Here is a 26180-nt window from a genome sequence, read left to right as displayed (position 1 = left end):
TTTTCGAAACAAAAAAAAAATTACATATATAATAAAGATTATTCAGAAACAAGTATCAATTAAGTCTATTGTTTCTAATAATATTGCTACCATAAACACTGAGAAAAAGTAGCACTTATGATATTATAAAAACTACTTCTATTTAAATTAATTTAATTGCATACCTTGATTTTTTTAAATGCTTTGGCTTTTGCAGAATAACGTGATTCACATACATAAATGTCTTTGTCATCACAACCCTTAAACAAAAATTAATTAATAAATTTGTTAATATAATTACTAAAGTAATAAATTATTTTATGATATAATAAACTTTGTAAAGTTTAACATATTATGTTTAAGTTCAACAATTATGTCTTAAAACTAATTATTTGTTTCTATACATTTTTATTACCTTTTTAAATTATTTTTTGTTATTGTTACTTTTTAAAGGGGCAATTACTATTTTGTCATATTAATGGGGCAAGGTTTGCTTGTCCATAATAATTGCTTTAATGATGAAAGAATAAAGAATTCAATAAATTGAAGACAATACATCTTGTTTTTTATGAATAAGTGGTTTGTTTCTTTCAATTTTATTCATAAGTCATGTTTGAACTGGGATTAATTTTTATTTCTGCAAAATCAGATCTGAAGCATAATTAATATTAAATCATCAATGGTTTCCATTAATATGATTTAAAACTTGAACAGGAATAAAAATCATCAAAAATAATAATTTTTATGACATTCTTATTTTGAATATGTTTTTATAAAACTGTATTTTGAAACATACTTCAGAAGAAATTGTAAAAGAAAATGAAATTTATTGCAGTCTATTAAAAAATATATTATAAAATAATCAGTAAATTTTATATTTGAGGAATTTTTAATGTTAGATATTTTTGTAATTGTTAAGATAATCATTTTTTTTTATCTCCCACTCCACTATAGTAGTAAAGTACTTATGTTAGGACTTTCGTGTGTCTGTTAAACACATGCATGCGCAACAACTCTGTTCACTTTCGTTACCTAAGTGTTATGTTCCATTCAATCCATTCATTATATATGTTCATGTGCATGCGCAAAAGGGAACTGAACATTTTCGTTTACAGTCACAGTAAGCTATAGTAAAAACTACCAAGTTCTTCTGGAATCTATAAACCACATCCTTTACTGTATATTCAGTGAAAAATTCTTCTGAACTACTACTTAATTCCAAGAATTTATAAAATTTATCTTAAACAAAATTAATATTTGATTCGCTTTTGTGAAGCATGCTGTCAGATTGACTTAACCACACTTGTTTTAATTAAACCTTAAATACTGTAAGGTCTCTTTTTATGCGGATTATTTTTATGCAATTTTGAAGTTGTGCGGTTTGTATTTCATCCAAAAATTTCTTGGACAAACATACATATAGGCTTGTTTAGGAAGCCCACGAATAGACAGTCTCCAAAAATCGTGGAACGCTCAAAGCTCACTCCATTTGTTCCACTGACATATAACGTTTATGGATGTAAAGGACAGCTAGATCTACCTTAATCGCTTTAGTTCCTAGCAATTTTTGATATAAATGTAATTAAACATAAAAAATACTTAAAACTGAAAAAAACGAAAGAAATGCGTTAATTTTGAAGAAAAAGCTTGGAAAGTTTAACTTCCTTTGTCTCGCCCTTCTGTGAAATTTAACACCGATGAGTCATTGTTTACACATCTGGATGACCTTGAACACAGCTGGAGTTGGATTTCCCGGGGCATTCTCATAGACGTCGCGGGAGGACAAGGGTTTAAAGTAGGGTGAACACTAGCTGGCCGTATATTTTTAAATATTTTTAAAAAATTTGGAGACTTAAAAAACATTCCAAAAATTCAAAAAAAATTCAAAAATGGCCTTAAGGACCGTGTTTTATGTAACGCTATGTAATCTGCCGGAGTTAACTCGGGCGAGGAACTAAAGGGGTTTTAATTAACTCTTCACATCCAGATGTCAGTGATTTGTTTTTAGAGTGAGCTTTTGCAATTCGGGGATTCCCCTTGTATTACTTTTCAATAAAATAAACTGAATTAAGTTTGAATACAAGTTTATTTTAAGCTTTTATATGAATTTCTTTCAGACATTCAAAGTAATTTATTAAGCAGCCTATTTCTTTTAATTTCTGCAAACTTTTTTTATGCGGTTTTAAGTTAATTTTAACTCGTATGTTTGGTTTTATGCGATTTTAGAAAATTACGGAACGTATCCCTACTTTTTCAATGCAAGTAAAGTCTTTTTTTATGCGAATTTTTTATATGCTCTTTTCTGTAGAACGTATCCACCGCATAAAACGAGACCTTACAGTACTAAAAAGACTGTATATTTTGTTTAAATAAAATTATTAAAGTTTCCACCTACCAATTCTCACTGGCAAGAAATAGAATGTACTAGTATTGAAAATTATACTGAAGTTTAAAAATACATAAAAAATGCTCGTAACAATTTTAAAAATCATAGATTAAATAATAATAATTTTTCATCTTGTAACAAAAAAAATTTAACATTTAAATTTGGTAAAATTCAGTATATATTTTAGATATAAATTAAATTTTACAATTTATAATATAAATAATAATTTCTTAGTCAATTAAAAGTCATTATATTCTATATTTTGTCCTAAAATTAAATTAAACTAAATCTAAGATAATGAATTACTTAATTGTAATATATACAGATTTCATCAAAAATTAAGAATTTACTTACTTCTGGTCTATATTTAAAATAATCTTTAACGAACATCACATAACATTTTCCCATTACTTGAGAAAGAGGTGCGCTATTGTGATTATCACTTTTAAAAAGTTCCTAATTAAAAGTAAAAATTTTTCATTAAAATTATCAATACATAATTGTTTACTATTTAACATTATATTTATCCATTTTAATTTTACAGACCTTTTGGAGAAACTTTCTTGTAGCCAAATGGAATGTTTCATTTGGTCTATAAAACCAACACCCATATATCCATTGTTCACCTTGATTATCCCTCCAAAGCTTTTCTATATGCATTATGTGTGGTTCCATCCCTTTTTCTCTGTAATATACATTAAATGAGCATTTTAAAACTGTCACATTGTCAAATACATAGTTTGTATAGCAATAACATAGAAACACTTCACATATTATAATTGAAACTTACCTAGGTTCTATATATACAAAATCACCAATGTAATAAGTCATTCCTTTAAAAGTCATACTATCTGCTGTGGAAATTTCTGTGCTTTCATCCTAAATGTAGGGTTATATCAATTAATTTCTGGTTTCATAAAATCCAGATGTCTATTTTTCTCCTCACCTTTTCTTGTTTAGGTTCCAACTCTGCTTCTTGTTGTTCACAAGGAAGTTTTTCAGCTTTTAATGCTTCAACACTAGATTGTAAATGGCACTCTCTATATTTCAAAGCAGGTGATTGTAAAACTTCACCAAATCGACATAATTCATCTCTCATTCTAATAAAATATGACTGTAATTCAATTGAATCTTCAAACACTTGGGAATCTGTTCTGCTGACATTTCGAGCATGTTCAAAAACTTCAAAAACATCATCTTGAAAAGTATCTAGTCGCTTGTAACGTCCCTAAAATTGCAATTTTGAACATTTGTAACATCTGTTTAATTTGAACTAATTTTATTTTAACTATATAATTTTATTAAATAATACTACTTTTCTTAGAAAACTAGGATTACTGAATGGTAATTTTATCAATGTTATGGCATTTATCATTGCAACAATAACTGATTTGAGAAATTAGTACATATAATGATAAACTAGCCACTAGTTAATCTGTTGAATTAATCAATGGATGAAGTTGAAGTAATTCTAATGTTAACAGGCCTTCTTCATATGCAGACAAATGAAATTTTCTAACACTGGCATTTCACTTTTATCTGTCCGTACCTGATGATGGACTAGTAACTGAATCAAAAATATTAGCATTCTTTCATTATTTAAATAATCATGTTCAATGATGACTCCAGATATATTTTTCTTCAATATTTGAAGTTAAGACTATTTACAAAAATATATATACATTTTTGAGTCTATCTTTTAAACCTTTTAACACAACCACAGAAGTAACAGTTATATTGGTTTCAAGAAAACCTTCATAAAACAAGACAAATAATAATAGGTAAAAATTCACAAAGTTAAAAATGATCAAATGTCAGCTTTTTATTTGAGGATCTGATGCTTTTACATTAAAAACAAATAAATCTTTTCACTATACTATCAAGTCCTTCACCAATTTATAACTGATTCAATCCCTCTGATGGTGTACCAGAGGGATTGAATCAGTTATAAATTGGTGAAGGCTTTCCTTACCACATGATGTTATGTAATAGGTAAAAATGTTTATACATTCCAAATTAAATGACTTCACTTATCAATTCCACAATTTCACTGTTGGTGAATGTTTTAGGCATGTGGCCCTAAATCTTGAAACTTTACCATATCTTATTTGTTCAAACAAATACAAAAACTAAAACATTCTTAATTTCAGCAGTTTAATTAAACTGTATAAAAATTATATTATTGATAAAAATGTCTATACATATATTAAAAACATAAAAGTATATAACAAAAAAAATTTATCATAATTTATTAAAATTATTATTATTATTTCAAATACAATTTTAAAAACATTGTAAATAGAAAACTAAATTACTGAAATCAAAAACTTTGTAATACTGTCTACTGTACCATTATACATACAGTAAAAGTTACTAATAAGATACAGTATATGTTTAATTATATAATTTAAATACAGTAGAACCTCGAAAACTCGGCTCTCGATAACCCGGCACTCCGGATAACTCGGCCACACCCTGGCAGGGCAAAAAAATCCTTAGTTAATTAATTTTCATTATAGACAGCTTTATAAAAGTATAAAAGCTCTCATAAAGTATTTTTCTGAGGTCTGTCTTATCAGGTAAATTACTGTACACAGTGTATTCATTAATTTTCATTTTCATGTAGTAAAGGCTCTATGCCTTCATAAAGGACGTACTTTTCCTTTGTTTAAGGGTATTTGGGCAGTTTATTCTCTGTTATATTCTCAAGTAAACAATACATACAAGTACAGTACAGTATTTTCTGAGGAAACACTCGTACTTATTTTTTTAACCCCATTCCCGATAACCCGGCATTTTCACAAACTCGGCCACCCTTCGGTCCACATTAGGCCGAGTTTTCGAGGTTCTACTGTATTATACTATTTAAATTACATATTGATTTAATTTGATAAAACAATTATACTTACTTTATCAAGTCTCCTTTTTATTATATCAAGACTTAAAGGTTTCCTTAAAAAAAAAAAAATACATCTGTTAAATTTTAAAACAGATATTGTTATGTTACAGAATTAAATCCCAAACTATACATTAGAATAAACTTACAAAACTGTACTTATTGCAATCAGAATTCTATTATAGTTATCATTATCTTCAAATAGACAAAAAGCAGTCTTTTCATATTGTCAGCCTCAATATATGACTACTAATATTCAATCATCTTCAGTTATCAATTTTAACCAGTGCTTTAAATGTTAATCATTTTAATCATTATTTGCTTGCAACATAATGGTTTAAATTGCTGTCATTTCTTACTTTCATTGCATACTAGTAATTAATCAGTTAATATAGCAAAAAGCAGCAAGAATGATGAATAGAAATGGATGAATTATTATTAATTAATAATAATAAATATAGTAATACATCTTTAAGTTATGCATTTTATGTGTTTTAACATAAGTTTTTAATATTAGAGTGAATAAAATCAACATTTCCACTAATTGAAGTTTTGACTAAAAGTATCACTTTATACAGTTCTTTGTATGCATCAGAAAAAGACTTTATTTTGGATTAATGTTTCAGAATCTAATATTTCAACTTCAGATCAGTTATAATTTGACAAATTGAACAAACTAACATTATAGTATGCCAATTTTCACACTACTTGTTACTTGAATAGCATGTGACAATTGGGTTTTTATTCAAAAGAAACCTAAACTTTTGGACATTAATTTATTTAAAAATAAGAAACTATGTACTGTATCATGTGCTTTACTCTCACATATGGTTGTCTGTGGTGGGTCTGCAGTTGTTTATGTCAGAAACACCTGCAGAAGACAATGTATTTCTTCAGAGAAGTGGACATTGGGGACTGTTACATTCATTTATTGTAGTTTGGTTGTTTATTACATAAGGGAGAGGAGCAGAGAGTCCACCTTGCTTGGGAACAACCATAAACATCATAAAGTGTCTTTTCTGTCTTTTTTGAGAGTTGTGATCTGATACTGTTCATGTGCTATTGCTGTAGAACAAATATTTATGTATCATATTATGACAAAGTTAAATAATATATTCTAAGATTAAACCAAAAGTAAAATTAAATACTTTTCATTCTTATCAAACTTGTTTTGTGTAAACTTAGTCATCTTAAATGTCATACAGATTAAAAGCCAATTGCCACACAATACAAAGTAACAAACAGTTTGAATATTGGTATGTCCTAATGTTAGTTCGATTTGTCAAATATAATGGATGAAAAGATGGAATTGTAGACTCCAAAAATGCTAATCCAAACTAAAGCCATTTTCTGACTCCTATAACAATGTAAAGTGATAATCATAACTAATGGAGTTGTACAATTTAATGTTAATTGTAATATTATTTGCTTACCCTGCTTTAGTGTTGTAATTCAGTTATCATCATCATTTTAGGTAAGTCAATAGCAATTACAATAAGTAGATTCTAATGTAATATGAAATATAGCTTTTAAGAATGTTATGAAATACTCTACACATCTCATTACATTGAGTTAAATGTTTCTTGATAATTCAATAAAGTTTAGTATTATGTTACAATCAATATAAGTTTAGTATCAATAAAATTTAGTACAAATAAGTTTGATAAAATAGGAACTAGAAGTGCTCATACAGAAAATGTGATAAAGTAAAACAATATCTCAGAGATAGCCAGCTAAACATGCTTTAAAAATTATACTACTGGTAATTCAACAATGGAAAGAACTGTATTAGACTAGTAGATATATATTTCTATATATAGCTACTAGTAAATATATAATAATCTCTATATATGTAATAAACACACAAAAATATAAAATAAAAAAAAACAATGTGATACACAGTATAATATTTACAGTGTATAATAAGTTTATTACAGTATAATATTTACAGTATTAAGAACTGTCAATCAATTGTATGAATAAATATCAATGTTTAGATCTGTTAGAATATTTTAAGTTTTTTAAAGGATATAATAAAGCTACCTTGGTTTTTTATTTTTTCATCATGTTCTTAATGTTCACCATAAGTATTTGTATTTATAAATTACATACAGCTCATTAATCTTGTTTTGATCACTATATCTATTTGAACAGACTACTAATTTCTGAGTATACTGTATATTTATTCTTTATAAGAGGAATAAATATAATATTTCATATATTTAATAGAACATAAAATAAACTCAAAATTTATAAAAATTTATTTATAATTTTAAATAACAAATATTTATTTAGATTATCAAACTTACTTCATAGGGCATTGAGGATCAGAAGAGGTATCTGTTTCAGATAATTCTACTAATGAATCACTATAACAACGTCCTTCTTCATCCTGAATTGAAATCTTGTTTTAGCAAAATTTGAACTATATTTTCTTACTTTTATGATTAACTAAACCATTTAAAAATTAAAATTTAACTAATAAAATGCAATATTTAATAATTATAAATCAATTAATTAAAATCCATTTTGCATTATTATTAATATACAAAATGAGTACAAAATTAACAATAGTTGTATATGGTTGGTAAATTCATTCAATTTCTTTTCTTTCTGTAAGTGGTTGATATCAAAATTTACTATCAAACTAAAGAAATATTTATTACAATCAGTTTATTTTCTACAAAATATATTTGGTTATTTTAGTATACATTTTATATAAAATTTTTTAGTTTACTTTTCCCTTTATTTATATTTTCATTTATTTAAATTGGTATGTTTGGCATGTGTTTGTATAATTTTCATAAATTTTATTCTATTACTCACAGATATCTTATATACTAGTTTGCAATTAATTGTATAAATTTTAAAAAAATGTCTTTTAATTTGTTTGATTAATCACATTCAATTTATGGAAACATATAAGAGCCTGACGAAAATCTCTGAAAGTAATCAAAAACATCTATTTTTCCAATAAACATGCCTGCTGGAACCAGTATGAATGGTGTTGGTGAATGATTATATTACTTTCCAGTTTTTGCAATGTTTTATTTTATTCTGTTGTAATTGTTTTGAATATACAATAGAATGTCGTTTATCCGAAAGTCGGTTATCTGAAACGTCAGTTATCTGAAAGAATTCCAGTCGGCAGATTTAAATTTTCGCTAGTGCTGCAATCTTTGGCTATATGTTGGGTTACTCCAATATTTTTTTTGTTGAGGTGTGTGTTTTAGCTGGCAGCACTGGCATTTTTGTGTGGTGTTTTTCTGAGGACTGTGTGTCGTGCTGAATCGAATGTTTTTGATACTAGATCAACTTCTAAAGTATATTTTTTTTTGGTTTTTATATTTTTCAATATAGTTATTTTGTTTGTACAAAATAAAAAAATAACTTTTAATGATACAATAGTTATTATTATTTTAAAAAGTTTACGTTAGGCTTAACATCAATGAAAATTCAACACGAAGCGACACGCAACGGANCCAAATAATTTCATCTTTTTTCTTACTAAATTTGTCTGAAGTTGAACTGAAAATACAAATTTACCATAAAATATTCAAAATAATACTTGATATTTTCTCAAATGTATGTATGCATGCATACAACTGATGTTAAAAAACCAGTTTATTACAAGCTAAAATTATTTTTTTTATCTTAATTTGAATTCTGACCAATTGGAATCAACCAAAATTTTAGATATGGCCATCCAAATCCTGAAGTTATACATTTTTTGACATTGGACATTTAATTTACATATACAGTGAAACCTCCATTAACAGACATTCCAGAATAGCAGACATTTTTACAATCCCCAGACCCTTCAAATAGGGCATCTTTTATATTCACCTCTAAACAGTGAACACTAAATAACAGTCGCCATCATCCTACCTTAGTCTCGCCTTCAATATTCTGAAAGAATTAATCACATACGAAATATTTTAAAACTAAAAGAAAGAATCAGTTCAAATACTCTTTCAGAGGAAGAATTTTGACCATAGGCATTGAATAAGTATTGACTTAAAACAGGAATAGGGGAAGAGAAAAAAATTGTAAAAAGCCAAACAATACTCATTATCTGTTAGAAAAGACTAATCTGGTTAAATTGTCAATCACCATTTATCATCATACATATTCATGTTATTAAACATTGAACTTAAGCTTATTATTATTGGATTTAAGCTTATGGTACCCATGGCTTGTGAATATTGTTTTCACAACCACAGTGCTATCAATCTGCTTGGTATGAAATAGTTATTAATTATTTTGTGTATAGTAAATTGGAAGCACTGTACTACCATATTCTCATTGTTTTCAATAAATTCTCTATTTGTACCATGGAGTAGGTGTAAACAAAAAAATACGCTAAAGAACCATAAACAATAAACTTTTCCGAGTTATTCATCCATTCAACAAGAACTGTAGTAATGAAAAAGAAAGTTTTAAGGTTATGACAACAATGTTTATTGTGATGAAAGTTAAAAGGAAGATTTGCCAGCCAATTTAAAGTGTGAGAGGATATTCAGTATTCTGGCATTTATGACATCATTTATTATCTTAACAGTTTTGTGGCAGCTAAAGTAATTTTTAATAAATCATTTATTGAAAAAAAGCAAACATGTTTGAAAAATTATATCTACTCGATAATTATAAAGCAGACAAATCCCTGTATAAATTTTTATTAGTCACTTAGATCATAAATGATGTTATAAATGCAAGAATACTGAATACATTTCTTACCCCTTGAAGTGACTAGCAAATTGTCTTTGTAACTCAACATTTAACTCCTATTACATAAATCTTTCTGTTCATAATAACAGATTCATTTTTCTTTTTCATAGCTTCTGCTCAGGTAGTTTTTGATGATCTACTAATTAATCAACATTTATGTTTTGTTGTAATTTTTATGTTCCATTTAATTAAAATATCCTATGCAATCTGTATGCTATTTAGAATACAATTAAATTATGATTTTTACAGCTGAAAAGATAAATACATGCTATATGCTACATACACTTTTTGGGATTTTCACATTCCTAATACAAATTTGATGTTTTCATACTCCATTGTATTCTTCACTTTTGTTTTTGTTTACAGTGCAATAAAACAATTAATTGCTTATTGATATTAGTAATTCATTTTTAATCCAAAGTGATTCCAACTAAAGATAACAGTATTCAAATACAAAAATCAAAAAATATTCAATTCTACACGTAAAAAAGTTCTCTCTATTCTTGAGAACTTGTGCTGGATATTCAAATACTAACAGTACTAACATAATCCTTACAAGTTCATATAACAACGACCAAACTAATTTAATAATCAAAACTAGTGTCTGCATTTGGTACTGCCAGATGACCAAAGTGAAGCCAAGCCATCTGGGCCATATGAGGGCCTTGAAAAAAGGTCCTCTTATGACTATTTCACAATCAAAGATCAAAAGTTAGAAGTTAATCACTAAATATTCATGTACTATAAGTAAAGTAAATGGTAATTGGTTAACTTCTAACTCTAACTCTTGACTCTTGGTTGTGAATATTGTGTTCACAACCACAGTGCTATCAATCTGCTTGGTATGAAATAGTTATTAATTATTTTGTGTAAGGTAAATTGGAAGCACTGTAGTACCATATTCTCATTGTTTTCAATAAATTCTCTATTTGTACCATGGAGTAGGTGTAAACAAAAAAATTACGCTACAGAACTATGAATAAACTCTAGTGCATATTTTATTGATGTAATATGGAGTAACATTATCAATTGCTGTTCTACGTTTTCTTCGGGTCCTATATTTTCAAAACGAAACACATAAATAACTTCTTTTTTAATTGTCTTGAACACTCAATTTCTTGAATGCATTTTTTGAGACAGTTAAGAAGTTAATTTCAACAAAGACAAATATTCAATGACAAATCTTGGGAGTACAATTTTTTAATCAGACTCACAAAGTTATCACATAAAATGCATCAAAAGATCATTACGTAACTCATTGATAAGCTGTGACTAGAATTCATGCATACAGTGTTTTATAAAAGAAAAAGACCAGCTGTAGAAGAATGATTGTTTTTGTTTTGTAAATCTCAAACAAGAGAGACTGTTTAGATGTATAGTGAAGCTGTGTTCAAACTACATATCAATGAATCATTCCAAATAACAAATAATAATAATAGTAAAGAAGCAACAATTATCTGATGCATAGATAAATATAATTTGAAAACACTGGAAATATAAGAATATATAAAATTAAAAAATAAAATTATCATAAGAAATAAAAATATTTTAAAATACTTTATAGAAAGTGAACACAAGCTAATTAAATATAAATGATGTAAGAAATAATTATAATCTAATTCTCAAATGACACACCCACAATTGCTGTAAATAATTGGGCTATAATTTGGTAATAATAATTTTAAATTACAAATGAATTTGACACTAGAGGGAGGCCTTAGATACCATCTGGAATTAAATTTAATAATAATTATAATATTAATTAAATAATTTTAGACTAAACTGGAAGGAAAGAATCAGCCCAGAGCAAGACTTGAACCCACAACTCCCGCTTACCATGCAGATACGTTGCCAGTTACACTATCAGTTCTCAAAATTTATAATTATGGAATGAGTTAAATATCAGCTTACCTTATATATTTGTGAATCTGGCTCATTATATTTACAGGCATTATCAAACATCAGAACAAAATCAGATAGCATATCTTCTAAACTGTCATACTGCCCAGTTTTCATTCTATTTCCTATTCTGTCCATATCCAAAGGTCTTTTGATTACTTCATAATAATCAGGATACTCCTAAAAAGATTTTAAAACTTATCAGATTATTTCTTTAAATATGCTTTAATTCAAAAATTTTAATGCTTTGAATTTTAAAACATTATTAACTTTTATTAACTCCATTAATGTCAACTTTTATTAATTCCATTATTAATTTTTGTTTCTTATCACTTTTATACATTCTATGATTTTAAATAACACAGTTTTAAAGCTTTTGATTATTTTTAAATTTTGATTTTGATTTTATTTTGTTACATTGTTATTGCTACAAACAGTTAGCACAAAAACAATATTTAAAGAAAAACTGTGTGATGACACACAAGTGTATCTTTTTCACACATTTTTCTGTTCATGAAACTTGTGGAACATCTAGCAGAAAATGAAGAGTATATTACAAAACTCATCTGCTTTTCTTGGTATAAAAAAGGAAGAAGCTACAAATACAAGGGGCTATTTTTAACCCCTGACACTTCAGAGGTTAAAAAATCTACCACTCACATTGTAGTTTATATATACAAATTGCAAAAATGCTTAAACTTTGACAGGAAATTTGAGAATAGACAACCAGAAGTCAATGTTTGCATACAAGTTTCAGATAGGCAGAGACATAATGATCAATGAAGTATCCTGGCTATAATTATGGTGTGAAAAATAATTTTTGCAAAATAAGAACTAAATATGGTGTGTGAAATCACTATACAACACAAGTTTACCATTCTTGAAGAAAAGTTAATCAGCTGTAAATCAATATCATAAGAAGAGGAGCTGTATTGTCAAGCACAAAACAGTCATGGGAGGATAAGAATTCATTTGATACTCATATACAAAGAAATGCTTTACTGATTATTAGTGCATAGTGACTTGTACCAAATTAAGAATGTACAAATAAAGAAGACAATTGTTTTTATACTTATAATTCATTCCCTTTGCTTTAAATTTAGTAAAAAATGTTATAAAATATATTGATTTTCACCAAATAATTTCATCTTTTTTCTTACTAAATTTGTCTGAAGTTGAACTGAAAATACAAATTTACCATAAAATATTCAAAATAATACTTGATATTTTCTCAAATGTATGTATGCATGCATACAACTGATGTTAAAAAACCAGTTTATTACAAGCTAAAATTATTTTTTTTATCTTAATTTGAATTCTGACCAATTGGAATCAACCAAAATTTTAGATATGGCCATCCAAATCCTGAAGTTATACATTTTTTGACATTGGACATTTAATTTACGTATACAGTGAAACCTCCATTAACAGACATTCCAGAATAGCAGACATTTTTACAATCCCCAGACCCTTCAAATAGGGCATCTTTTATATTCACCTCTAAACAGTGAACACTAAATAACAGTCGCCATCATCCTACCTTAGTCTCGCCTTCAATATTCTGAAAGAATTAATCACATACGAAATATTTTAAAACTAAAAGAAAGAATCAGTTCAAATACTCTTTCAGAGGAAGAATTTTGACCATAGGCATTGAATAAGTATTGACTTAAAACAGGAATAGGGGAAGAGAAAAAAATTGTAAAAAGCCAAACAATACTCATTATCTGTTAGAAAAGACTAATCTGGTTAAATTGTCAATCACCATTTATCATCATACATATTCATGTTATTAAACATTGAACTTAAGCTTATTATTATTGGATTTAAGCTTATGGTACCCATGGCTTGTGAATATTGTGTTCACAACCACAGTGCTATCAATCTGCTTGGTATGAAATAGTTATTAATTATTTTGTGTATAGTAAATTGGAAGCACTGTACTACCATATTCTCATTGTTTTCAATAAATTCTCTATTTGTACCATGGAGTAGGTGTAAACAAAAAAATACGCTAAAGAACCATAAACAATAAACTTTTCCGAGTTATTCATCCATTCAACAAGAACTGTAGTAATGAAAAAGAAAGTTTTAAGGTTATGACAACAATGTTTATTGTGATGAAAGTTAAAAGGAAGATTTGCCAGCCAATTTAAAGTGTGAGAGGATATTCAGTATTCTGGCATTTATGACATCATTTATTATCTTAACAGTTTTGTGGCAGCTAAAGTAATTTTTAATAAATCATTTATTGAAAAAAAGCAAACATGTTTGAAAAATTATATCTACTCGATAATTATAAAGCAGACAAATCCCTGTATAAATTTTTATTAGTCACTTAGATCATAAATGATGTTATAAATGCAAGAATACTGAATACATTTCTTACCCCTTGAAGTGACTAGCAAATTGTCTTTGTAACTCAACATTTAACTCCTATTACATAAATCTTTCTGTTCATAATAACAGATTCATTTTTCTTTTTCATAGCTTCTGCTCAGGTAGTTTTTGATGATCTACTAATTAATCAACATTTATGTTTTGTTGTAATTTTTATGTTCCATTTAATTAAAATATCCTATGCAATCTGTATGCTATTTAGAATACAATTAAATTATGATTTTTACAGCTGAAAAGATAAATACATGCTATATGCTACATACACTTTTTGGGATTTTCACATTCCTAATACAAATTTGATGTTTTCATACTCCATTGTATTCTTCACTTTATAATGACTGGGTTAAAATACAATATGGCCTCCAGCATGTACCTCTGAATAGTGGACACCCTTAAATAGTGGATAAACTTATCAGTCCCAACAGTGTCTACTATTCGAAGGTTATGCTGTATATATAATGGGCAAGTCATTTTGTAGACTGGCACAGGTTCATACTTCATACTTTGGTCATTGAACATATAACATGTACACAGGGACTGAAGTATGAATTTGGAATAATAGCATTTCCAAAAAATTTATTAAGTCCAAATTTTGTAATTTATCACAGACTAAGATTATTCATGATTAATTTTTTAACTGACAGTAATTATATTTGTATGTATATATATTTTTTGTAGCATATACATTAAAGATATATAGTATAATTTAATGATAATTTTCAAAACAACAAGAACATTTGTTATTTATACACTTAAAATATCAAACAAAAATGTAGTTTTTTAATAATATCTTCATGCAAGAAAACATAAGTATTAAAAGTAAGTATTCTTATTATTTAATCATGATTAAAAAATAAAGATTATTAGTTAAAGAAATTAGCATCCCAATAATTATTAGTAGCAATCTTAATATCTTAATAATTTTAATCATGAAAAAATTTTTCAAAACTTTATGAATATTGAATAATTTATAATGTACTCACAGTTTTAGATGGTAGTTTCATAAAGATTGTTGACAGTTTACGATTTTTGTTATCAGTATATTCTCTAATGGTGTCATAAAGTGTTTTCAATTTTTGTTTCAAATACGTATTTCTGCTCCTAGAATAAAACAAAAGTTTAAATTTTATGCAATAGACATTGAATTTTCTTAAACTTAGTATTATATAATATTTAAGTAATTTAAAAAATATATCAACATTTCATAAATTATTGTAAACTTTTTCTAGCTAAATATTTTTATAATCTATATTATTTATTCCTAGTGGCTGTTAAAAAGAAGAAGAAACTTAATATATTAAACTATATTAAAATTTTTCAACTTAATTAACACTTTCTTTCTCTGTCTCTATCTTTTATATTTTTGAATGTATTATTCTGCATATTGACAATACAGATAATGAATTATATACTTTATCAATTACAGAGAAGTACTGTACAATATTCATAATTAATTAACAAGCTTTACGTTTTATTATATATACATTTTAAAATGTTTGAAACTTCTAAATAATAATTACATACAAAGTCTCTCAATTTTAATTACAATATTTTATATTTAAACTTTTAACATTTCAATTACTAATATTTTTATTTTTGCATTTATAAAAATGTTTACTTAAAAATATTTACATAAACTTGATAATATCAATAAATAAATTTGATAAATTTAAATAAATATATATCTGGTATTTAAATAAATTTATTTCTAAATCATTGTTTCAATATAAGTGATCTTTAATGAAAGTATCAACTGAAAAGAAAAAAATCTATTATTAATGGGAAGATAACAGGATGTTTTGAAAATAAATGTGAGAAATCATAAGTAAATATAAATAAATAATATAATAGGTTGCATGCCTGCCTGAAATCTGAAGCTCCCTTTCAGATTGAAAATTTTTAAATGATTTTCCTCAATTTCAAAAATGCAAGAAAATCACAATAGGTCTGTTTGACTTTAAACCGTTCTTTAATGTCTACAAGAACAATTATTTCATATGAAATATTAATAATTTTAACCTGTTATACATCAAGGAATACAGAATTAAAATTTCAAAAAGAACACTTCTCATAGATTTTATAAAATCAAACATTTTCAATCATCATTAAAGTACATTGGCTTCAATCACAAGTAATACAGTGTAGCCAGCATAGACACAAATACTAAGAAAAATGATCAAATCAAATTCAGTTGATTATGATGACAAATGTTAATTTCATAGTCAATAAACAATATATTAGATAATAGATTATTTTTTATTGCAATGCATTTCTTCAAATATTTTCAATGTACTGCCACACTATTAGTGTAAAACATAATTAATGGGACTTTGCAAACAGCTCTCTATAAGATGCAAACAAGGCATCTAAGTGGACAGCAGCAAATTTAAAAACAGCATAAAAAATAAGTCACTGAAAAATGCAGAATAATACAAATAATACATTATTTTTGGCATTTCATCTTCTTACCAACAGCCATAATTAGTAGATTAGCCATTATTTTTGGAGTTAATATTTATATTTCATAAAGATTGCTTTCCACTTCTTTATAGCTTGTTATATCCCATTTATCAAAAATTAATTGAAAAATAAATGAATTGGAAGATGGTTAGATTAAGCACACCATTTCCAGAAATGTATTAGGTCAGTAAGGCAGTGCAGCTGAATAGCGTCCAAATAAAAGGACAAGAGCAGCAATAGAACAATACAGTGCATGGGAATAAATAATAATGTAAGAAATGGTGGTGCAGAGATAGAAAGAAGAATGACATCAAAGAAAAAAGGTTACTTTTTTACATACAAATCTTCTCTTGCTAGCTCCGTTACTGTTCTGAAAAGAAGACAACAGAAACTTCAGATATCACAGGGAGAAGGATAATAACTAAAACTTTTATGAAAGGGGAGTAGTTGTGCCACCATTACTCCCATCTTGTTTACCTCTTTCCTGAGATTCTAGCTGATTTATGAATTTCACTTAAAGGGCCCAAATCTCTTATTCTTTCCAGTAATATTCTTTCTAATGTTTCAGCATCACGATAAATTTGAGAACCCTCTTCATTATATTGGCGACAGTTATTGAACATTAACTTAAAATCCAATATAAGTGATTCTTCTGAAAGATACTGAAATTTAAAATAAATATTTAAATATTATGTAAAAGCAAAAATGAATATAAATATTCAATAATTTTTTACTACTAACAACTTTATTTAATTAACATGATTTATTGTATTTTCTTATAATGTATATTATTTCTCAATCTTATTAATTTTATTTTATTAAATATTTCTGCTGAATATATCATTTTACCTTTTGAGTAATGTTTAAGATTTAACTATTTAACTAATTACCCAAAATTATGTACTGTACATAAAGTATGAACTGATTAACTACTGATAAGTTTTAAATTTAGAACACCTTAAAAATCACAAAATGTTACATTTATCTAAAATTTTAATTGAATTACATTTCTATTTCATTTATTTAGAATTTACAGATTATAAGTTATTGAGAGAATTTTTCAATGTTATAAAGAGAATATATCAATATATTACATATTTCAAAACTCAAGTGTTTATATGAAAGAAAAAATATTTAACTTAAACATATAACAAAATTTAATTTATATTTTAATAATATAGTTAACAAATAGGGTTCAAAAGATAATACTGTTGTATTATGTTCTTTTAGATTAAAACAAAAGCTATATTTCTGTTGAATTTTTAAGTAATTAAATTAATTCAATAAAATGTTATAATATTCAATAATGTTCTTGAAATGTAGAAAGAGTCTTTTGAATTTAAAAACAACTAAAAGCACCAGATCACTATTAGACTGGGATAAATTATTTTTTATAATATAATTTATACTGGAAAATCAACTTGTGAGTAAAACTGCAGAAATACTCCCATATAACATGATTAATGTGTTCTAGAAAATTGCTGCACTAGTTGAATCTGCATTTATTGAGAAGCATATTTAATAAGAAAAATGATAATTCGTTTGATAAGAATTTTTGTACTTAAAAATTAATATTAAGTTACAAAATATATTAAAAGAAAACTACAAGAAAATGAAATGAATAATGCTATTAAATCTTTTTATTGCTTTATTCTGCAAATGAATTTTTAAATGTTTCTATTATAAGAAAAAAATTATCCAATGTTACTTGGAGATGTGTTCCATTCCTTCCTGCATAAAGCTCTTGATTTCAACAAACTGCATTTTCTAATGTTCTGCATAAATTAATGGCGCATTCTCCATTTGAATTGTTATGCAAAATTATGTCAGAACCACTCTACCAACTACCTTAATGGCAGTAGCTGCATTACTTGATTCCTCTGATACATACTCATATTATAAATTACAGTTATTAGCGTTTTTCATGAACTATAAAGGATGCTGCATTTTTATAAAATAGTTTCTTTGTCTGGGTCACTTGTAACTACTAATGTAAAATTAATCATATATTACTGTCCATTATATTAATATATGCTGCTTGTAGCTGTTTATTGAGAAAGTTTATAGAAAGAGAACAATTATTACTAGTGAGACACGTCATTATGTGGTATCGAAACAAATGAGCAAGATTGTTCTAAACATATTTGTGCCTTTTGCGTTAAAAAACATCAGCTTTAATATCTGTCCCATCAGGGCCAGATTTACAAGCAAACTATGTAAGCTGTTGCTTAGGGCCTCAACTTTCAAGGAGCCTCAAACATTTCTACAAAAAAGAAAATTGAAGTCAAATTTTGTTATAAAATTTCTTTTACAAACCAACAAAATAATCTTAACTTTTTATTTTGTATAGTACTTCATTAATTTTTTTGAAAAAAATTAACATAAAGTCTTTTTTAAAAAAAATTGATAAAACCAATAAAAAAAGGTTTTTAATGAAACGGATATAAAAATTTAATTAAATTCAGTTATAAAACATAAGACTAGTGAAAACCTCATGTCTTTTTCTTCCAATATACATATTAAATCAGACTATGTCTGATTTAATTTTTGTATGATTGACTTCTAAAATTGTGAAGAATTAGTAAAGGGCTTTACAGAGTTTAGCTTAGGGCCTCGAAATGCTTAAATCTGGCCCTGTGACCCACACAAAATTACTGGCATTTAAACTTTAAGTCCACTCTTTCAGAAGTTCATAAATATAACCGACCGATTTTGAATAATCATCTGTTTTTCATTTGGGAATAGACGAAAACTTATATTGGGCTCTTCTATGGCTTTAAAATTGTAATTTGGAATGCAACATACAGCTTTGCTTTTTCTATTGCTATTCATCTTTACTGCTTATAATACACAAGAATAATTCAAATGACCCAGATAAAATAGTTTTCTTTTTAAACACTAAAGATTGAGCATCCAGTGAAAAATGCAAATAGTAAATTGCACACTAAATGAAGTTGCATTAACCAAGTTATATTTATATATGAATTTCAAGTATTCCAAATGCTAGAAAATTCACAGTTGTTTAATTTAATGCTTGTCTTTTATTAATAATTACTCATTATAACTTTAATAAGTAAATAAATGAGTTCAAATATGCATAACTTTGAAAACTTTGTCAAAATGATTATTTATTGGATTTTATTTATTCTGACTACAGAACTTATAGAGAATTAAAAATTAATGTGCATTAAAATCAAATCAAAATTAATATGATTAACAAGAATATTAGTAATTTTTAATTAATAAATTAAAAAGATTATAATAATCAAGGAAATATCATAAAGATTTATTCATTTTTTATGCAAAGACTTTTTGATTAAAAATAAACAAATATTAATATTAGATTATTTTAAAATTCTATCAAAGTACTAAAATATTATATATATAATGTTTATGTTCATATCAGTATTGATAACTAATATAATTGTGTCAAAATATCTTTAATACAGCTTTAAGAGCATACACTAATGTTTTTGATCATTTTATATGACTATCATCAGGCAAATCAAAACTAGAAAATTGAATATCTTAATATAATATAAGAAATGTATACATGTATAAGAAAGAACACACATTTTACAAATTTAAAAGTAAGAACAAAAACTCTAAGTTCATACAGAATATTACCAAATGATAGCCATTTAAAATAACCAAAAACATTGGAGTGTGTTATTAACTGTTTGTTAATGGAAAAATTGTGGATATATTTTGTAACAGTTCATCTTAACAAAATATTTCTAAATGCAATAATATAAATTTTTAGAAAAAATTATGAGATTTAAATTATTACTTATTTTCAAAATAATGATCAAAACATTTAGAAATATGTCAAGTAAATGAGTGATATAAAATATTGTGTAGATGAAGTCTCAATGTACCATTTATCACAAAATGATACATATTAATATAAGTCAATCTATTTAATCTATCTAATAATAATAGCAATATTAAGACACTATTGCTGTATTAATTTTATATTTATGATCTACTTACAGTTTTTCAGTATAACTTAATAAACATGCAATTTGTTTTCATTTTAAATAACAGCTTAAAAATTCGGACTAAAGGAAAAAGATTATTGAAATGAAATGAAACATTAGTTAATAAACTGATACCAATAATAATAACATAAATAAGCATAAACTCAAAGAACTGTAATTATTGTTACTTTTAAAATATACTAGTAATCTTTTATTAACTCCTAATTTTCTGAAGACAAAGTTAAAAAGCTTATACAGCATTCTGACAACTGAATATTGTAGAAGTAAATCACAGTAAATATTTGAATCATTAACAGTTTGTCATTTTATATCATACATGCATATGAATACCATATTTATGATTTAGTAATAATATAATTTTAAAATAATAGAATTAAATTATATAAACTTTTGTAATAAAATGAAAATGTTGTATATAAATTAGTAACATATTTTAAAATACAGTTGACCCTCCTTATAACACTGTTGATAATTCCATGTTATATGAATTCCATGTTGTACGAGTCGCTTAAATTTTACAAATACGTGTGCTGGGCTGTGAATGGCTCACGTATTTGTAAAATCCAAGTGACTTGTACAACATGGAATTCATATAACACAGAATTATCAACAGTGTTATAGGGGGGTCAACTGTGTAATAATCATTTTATTTTTTTTTTAATGCTAAAATACATAAATGCAATAAATTGATATAGTAATATAGAAATAACCAATAATATTTTAAAACCTTTCTAAAAACAAAAAAAATACAAAAATTTACAGTAACATTAAAAAATATTTGTTTACATATAAAATTAATTAAAATAATTTTATATAAGTATTTTACATCAAATCAATTCATGATTTATCAGTTTTTAAAAGTTTTCAATTTATAAAAACCAAATAAATCATAATGTGATGTAAAATTTAATTCTCAAAAAGATATTTTTAATAAATAAATATAAATTAAATTTAAATTACTTACTTTATCTAATTTAATATTAGTTTCAATTGTTTTCATGTCAATAGGATTAGTTATAATTTCATAATAATCAGGATAATCTTTTTTAGATGGCTTCTCCATAAACATTGTAATTAATGGCCTTCCTGATTCATCCTTTTCAAAAATAAATAAACCAGATGTAAAAATCATCATTTCATACTTCAAAATTAAAAGTCATTAACAAAAATGTAAATTTAATAAAAAATATATTTTTCTATTCATTATATTTATAAAATTCATATAGTTTATAGTTACATTAAATAATTAAAACTAATCTTTGCTTGAATTTTTTCTTATAATTAAAAGAAAAATTGACAATTAAATTATAGAAATACTACTTTATATATATATAATTTTAATATAATTAACATTTGTAATCTTCTCTATTTTATAATCAGTTTAATATGTATGCCAGTGTGAGTTGACCTCAAGATCTTCAGCACAAAATTCTGGTTTAAAATCTATAAATTAAATTCAAACATATTGTAGGCTACCAGTAAGTTAGAAGTGAAATGTAGTGTTGAATTTGGTCACCTATAATAAAAGCATACAATAAAGCAACACTACATTCATAAAAATTCTAATTGAATACCTTTCAATAATAATATATTGCTCTTACAAAAAGGAATATGGGATATAAGCTGCATGTATACCAAGCTACCATTAAAAATTTTACATAAATTATCTTGGTAAGAAATCCATTGTATATACTGGTAAATACATCTGAGCCAAAATCAGCACTTCCAATAAAATATTAATAGTATACTCAACATTAGTACAATGGTAATACTATATCCTATGATATTTGATAATAAAACAATGTAGTAGGCTGTCTTTCTCATGTTCTACAATTTTCATCAGTGATATACAGTTGATATCAGCTATTGGAAGCAGTACATGGTACAGATATATTTGCTCATTTTTATTGAATGTTTATTTTTATATTATTCTCTATATCAAATAAGTTCACCAAACACAAACTACAGATATTTTCAACAACTTACAGGAGTTACATTAAGTGATGCATAGAACTTCTTTCAAGCACTGTTCTGCTTGTTTACCATTTCTGTAGCAAAGGTTCATCTTTTATATCCATCATATAACTCAACTTATATATTTTTGGAAAGATTTTTTTCAGACTTAGAAGTCAATTTATACACAATATATTTACACAGTAATTCAATGAATTAATGTTATATCATTTTATATTTATATGTCTTGAAAAGGACAAATATTGATTAGGTTCATATATTTTTACTTAAAAAGTTTGAAATAAATGATGCCAAGTAGAAATTTTATACAGAAGAATCTCATTTTAACAAATTGATCGGGGTGCCAAAATCATCTGTTGTTCCAAAAATCTGTTATAGTGCAAACAGCAGATTTCTCATACTCCCAGGATAATATCTATTATTTGGAAAACATTTTTGATTTTTAAACCCCTACATAAAAAAACCCCTGTACTAGAAATTATTCAGTCTTGTGAGATTTCTATCCTTTATTTTATATAAATACATAAATTACAAAATCATACATTATACCATAACAAAGCTGACGGAAACTGTATCTATTATAAGCAAAAAGCAACAAAGTACTTATGATCATTAGCACTTTGTAATATGTTAAAAAACTTGACCATCTTGGTTTGCTTTGATGACACATTTCTGGACTTCTTTTGGTCACATTATCAGTACAAAATGTTACTGTGTTTTACACAAACACAATTTCAAGGTGTGATATTCCCAAACACTTGTCTACAACAAAGGGGCTGTCCATAAATTATGTCTGTCTGCATTTTTCTTAAAATTTTTACTCCTCCCCATTGTTCCAGTTTGTCCAAGTTTCTGTAACCTCTCTCCTCTTCGAGCATCCAACAAAACTCAGTCCATCTGAAAACCTTTATCATTTTATGAATAATAAAATGCATAAACTGTATAAAATTTAATGAAATAAAACAGACGTCCATTAAAGTTCAACCCCTTCCCTCCATTCCAGTGTGGATGTCATTTATGGGCAGCCCCAAAGGTGCTGTCCATAAATTGCATACACATGTATATCTGGAAGTGTTAAGCCAGAAGTAGTTTCCTTCCACTAATCAACGTGCTACAGGAGGGCATTAATGCGGCTACAATGTTAGCAGTAAGAACTGTGATGATTGTGTGTTTAGTTTGCATAGCATGCAATGTACAGTAAGACCCCACTTAATGCAGGGGATGCATTCCTAGAAAACAAAGCACTAAGCAAAACAGCATTATATGAGGTCATTTTAACAGAGTAAATAGGGATAGGGGAACACGCGACCAAAAATTAACAAATTTTACTTTAATTTTAAGTTATTTTTATATTAATTTATATAATAATATATGTTAAATAACATATAAACATATGCACACAGAAATGTAAAATTCATTTTTTATGACAAAGGTCCTGACTTTTCTGAAATTCTTGTTCTTTTGCAATAAAGTCGTAAAGTTTCATTTATCACTTTTTTCTTTCCTTATGCAAATGTCGGTAGCAGAAGATCACATCCAAAACGCCTTGTTTTGCTTTTGCACTCCTTTCAAAATCTGGATCATTTGCTACAATGTGATCAATGATTTCAGTTATCTTGCCAAACTTTTACTAAGGAAATTTGTAGAGAAATTTTTTGGGTTCTTCGTTTTCAGAATCTCTATTTTCCAGTTCCACATGAATTCCATGTTCTGCCAGTTCTTGAAGGTCATCGTTGGTAAGGCTCTAACCAGAAACCTGCTGTAACTTTTCAATATCCTGCTCGCCTACATTTCCCTAGTCCTGCCATATCAACAATAGGCTCTTCTCATTGAGAATTCTTGGATACCTTCAGCAATAACTTCTTCCATGCCCCATTCATGCATTTATCAGTTAATTCTTGCCAAGCGAAGTCGATATTTCCTATGGCATCTATGATATTATATTTTTTCCAAAATTGACCCAAACAAACATACATCTAAGGAAAGTAACCTTTTTGCCACCTTTTGCTGATTGGTTTGTGTTTGCAAATAATTGTATTATATACGAATCAATGAAATTCCACGATAATTTAAATTGGTGTAAATTTTAAGCTTTTTTTAGGCTTCGAGCAGACAGCATTATATTGAATCAGCGTTAAGCAAGGTCTTACTGTACTTTTTTGAATTCAGTATCCAGAAACATCCACTTATTAATTAAATGTTGAAAAAAATACAATATTTATTGAAATGGAACCAGAAAAAAAATTCCATTATTCTAAGTTATGGATCCACTAAAAAGAGGTAAAATTAATTTATTTGGCAGCACCTTGAGAAAAAACCCATTATTCTGAAAAATCTGTTGTTCTGCGATTTGTTAAAATGAGATTCTACTGAATAGTGAAATTCAAGACAGAATCAATATTGATTTTTGACATTAATAGCTACTGAATTAGACAGATGGTTTACAAATTGTAATACAGTTAATACAACGGAATACAGTACTGTTCATTCACTAATCATGTTATCATAATCAAATATCATTTTAATAAATTACTTCATTATTTCAGTACATACATAAATTTCAATCACTTTAAGTACAAGTAATCTGTTATTTTTTATTTTCCAATATTTTTCAGTATTGCTAATTATTTTTTTAAATAAAAATATATTATTAAATATTCCTTATTTCATAATCATTTTAGGAGTATGGAGAGTAGCATATTTATAATAATGACCTTTTTTTGGTGGTAAATTTTGATATTATTAATAAAATTTATATAAATTAATCTTCTAATAACAAGATGTTAATTGATATAAATTTCACCAACCTAACAATCTTATCACTTACATAGGCCTTGCATATACAGTGGTACCTCAGGATACGAAATTAATCCATTCCAAAACTGAGATCGTATCATGAAAATGTCGTAAGGTGAACCATTTTTCCCCGTATGATTACATGTAAAACCAAATAATTCGTTCCAACATGAAAAACACACTCAAATTAAAACTAAAGCAGTACATTAAAAAAAAAAAAAAACTATAGTAAGGAAAACACTGAAAAATGCATTTTGTAGTTGTAAATGTATAAATAAGCATAATATAATAATAATTGATTTAAAAAAATGTAGTTTTATTTGCACTTTAACTTTGAGGATAGATGATGGTGGAGGTGTAAACTGGTGGCAGAAGAGAGAGAGAAGGGAAATGATACTAAAACTTAACTTACATAATATAATGTAACAATAACTTAGAAAAGATAAAAAATTTAGTGTTGTTATATATATATATATATTTATGGCACAAATAGACAGGTATATATATTAATTTTTATTCACTGCTTTTTGCTTTCTTTCCTTTACTTCCACCAGCACTTTCACTGGATAGAGGTCGCTTGGTAAAATATCTATCCAAAGAGGTTTGGCTTTGCCTACTTTTTAAAATGTTTCTAAAATGACTTAGGCAAATGTCATTACTC

The 26180-nt window shown here is 26.4% G+C and overlaps 1 protein-coding gene across 1 annotated transcript in view; it reads right to left on the bottom strand.

Moving 5' to 3' along the window:
* Nucleotides 1–26180, bottom strand: part of LOC111619293 (protein polybromo-1-like) — a 169674-nt gene that overhangs the window by 52835 nt on the left and 90659 nt on the right. Inside the window, exons 12-23 of the mRNA XM_023361020.1 lie at nucleotides 21714–21845; nucleotides 17226–17410; nucleotides 17077–17118; nucleotides 15272–15389; nucleotides 11897–12068; nucleotides 7571–7673; nucleotides 5275–5317; nucleotides 3312–3593; nucleotides 3156–3244; nucleotides 2912–3050; nucleotides 2720–2821; nucleotides 165–239 (exon numbers count right to left, since the gene is read on the bottom strand). Of these exons, the coding sequence (XP_023216788.1) occupies nucleotides 165–239; nucleotides 2720–2821; nucleotides 2912–3050; nucleotides 3156–3244; nucleotides 3312–3593; nucleotides 5275–5317; nucleotides 7571–7673; nucleotides 11897–12068; nucleotides 15272–15389; nucleotides 17077–17118; nucleotides 17226–17410; nucleotides 21714–21845 (1482 nt within the window). The remainder of the gene's footprint in view (nucleotides 1–164; nucleotides 240–2719; nucleotides 2822–2911; nucleotides 3051–3155; nucleotides 3245–3311; nucleotides 3594–5274; nucleotides 5318–7570; nucleotides 7674–11896; nucleotides 12069–15271; nucleotides 15390–17076; nucleotides 17119–17225; nucleotides 17411–21713; nucleotides 21846–26180) is intronic.

Source organism: Centruroides sculpturatus, unplaced genomic scaffold (assembly GCF_000671375.1).
Source record: "Centruroides sculpturatus isolate CEXI.00-Female unplaced genomic scaffold, Cexi_2.0 scaffold48, whole genome shotgun sequence".
NCBI classification, from domain to species: Eukaryota; Metazoa; Arthropoda; class Arachnida; order Scorpiones; family Buthidae; genus Centruroides; species Centruroides sculpturatus.
This window is presented reverse-complemented; position numbering and strand designations above follow the sequence as displayed.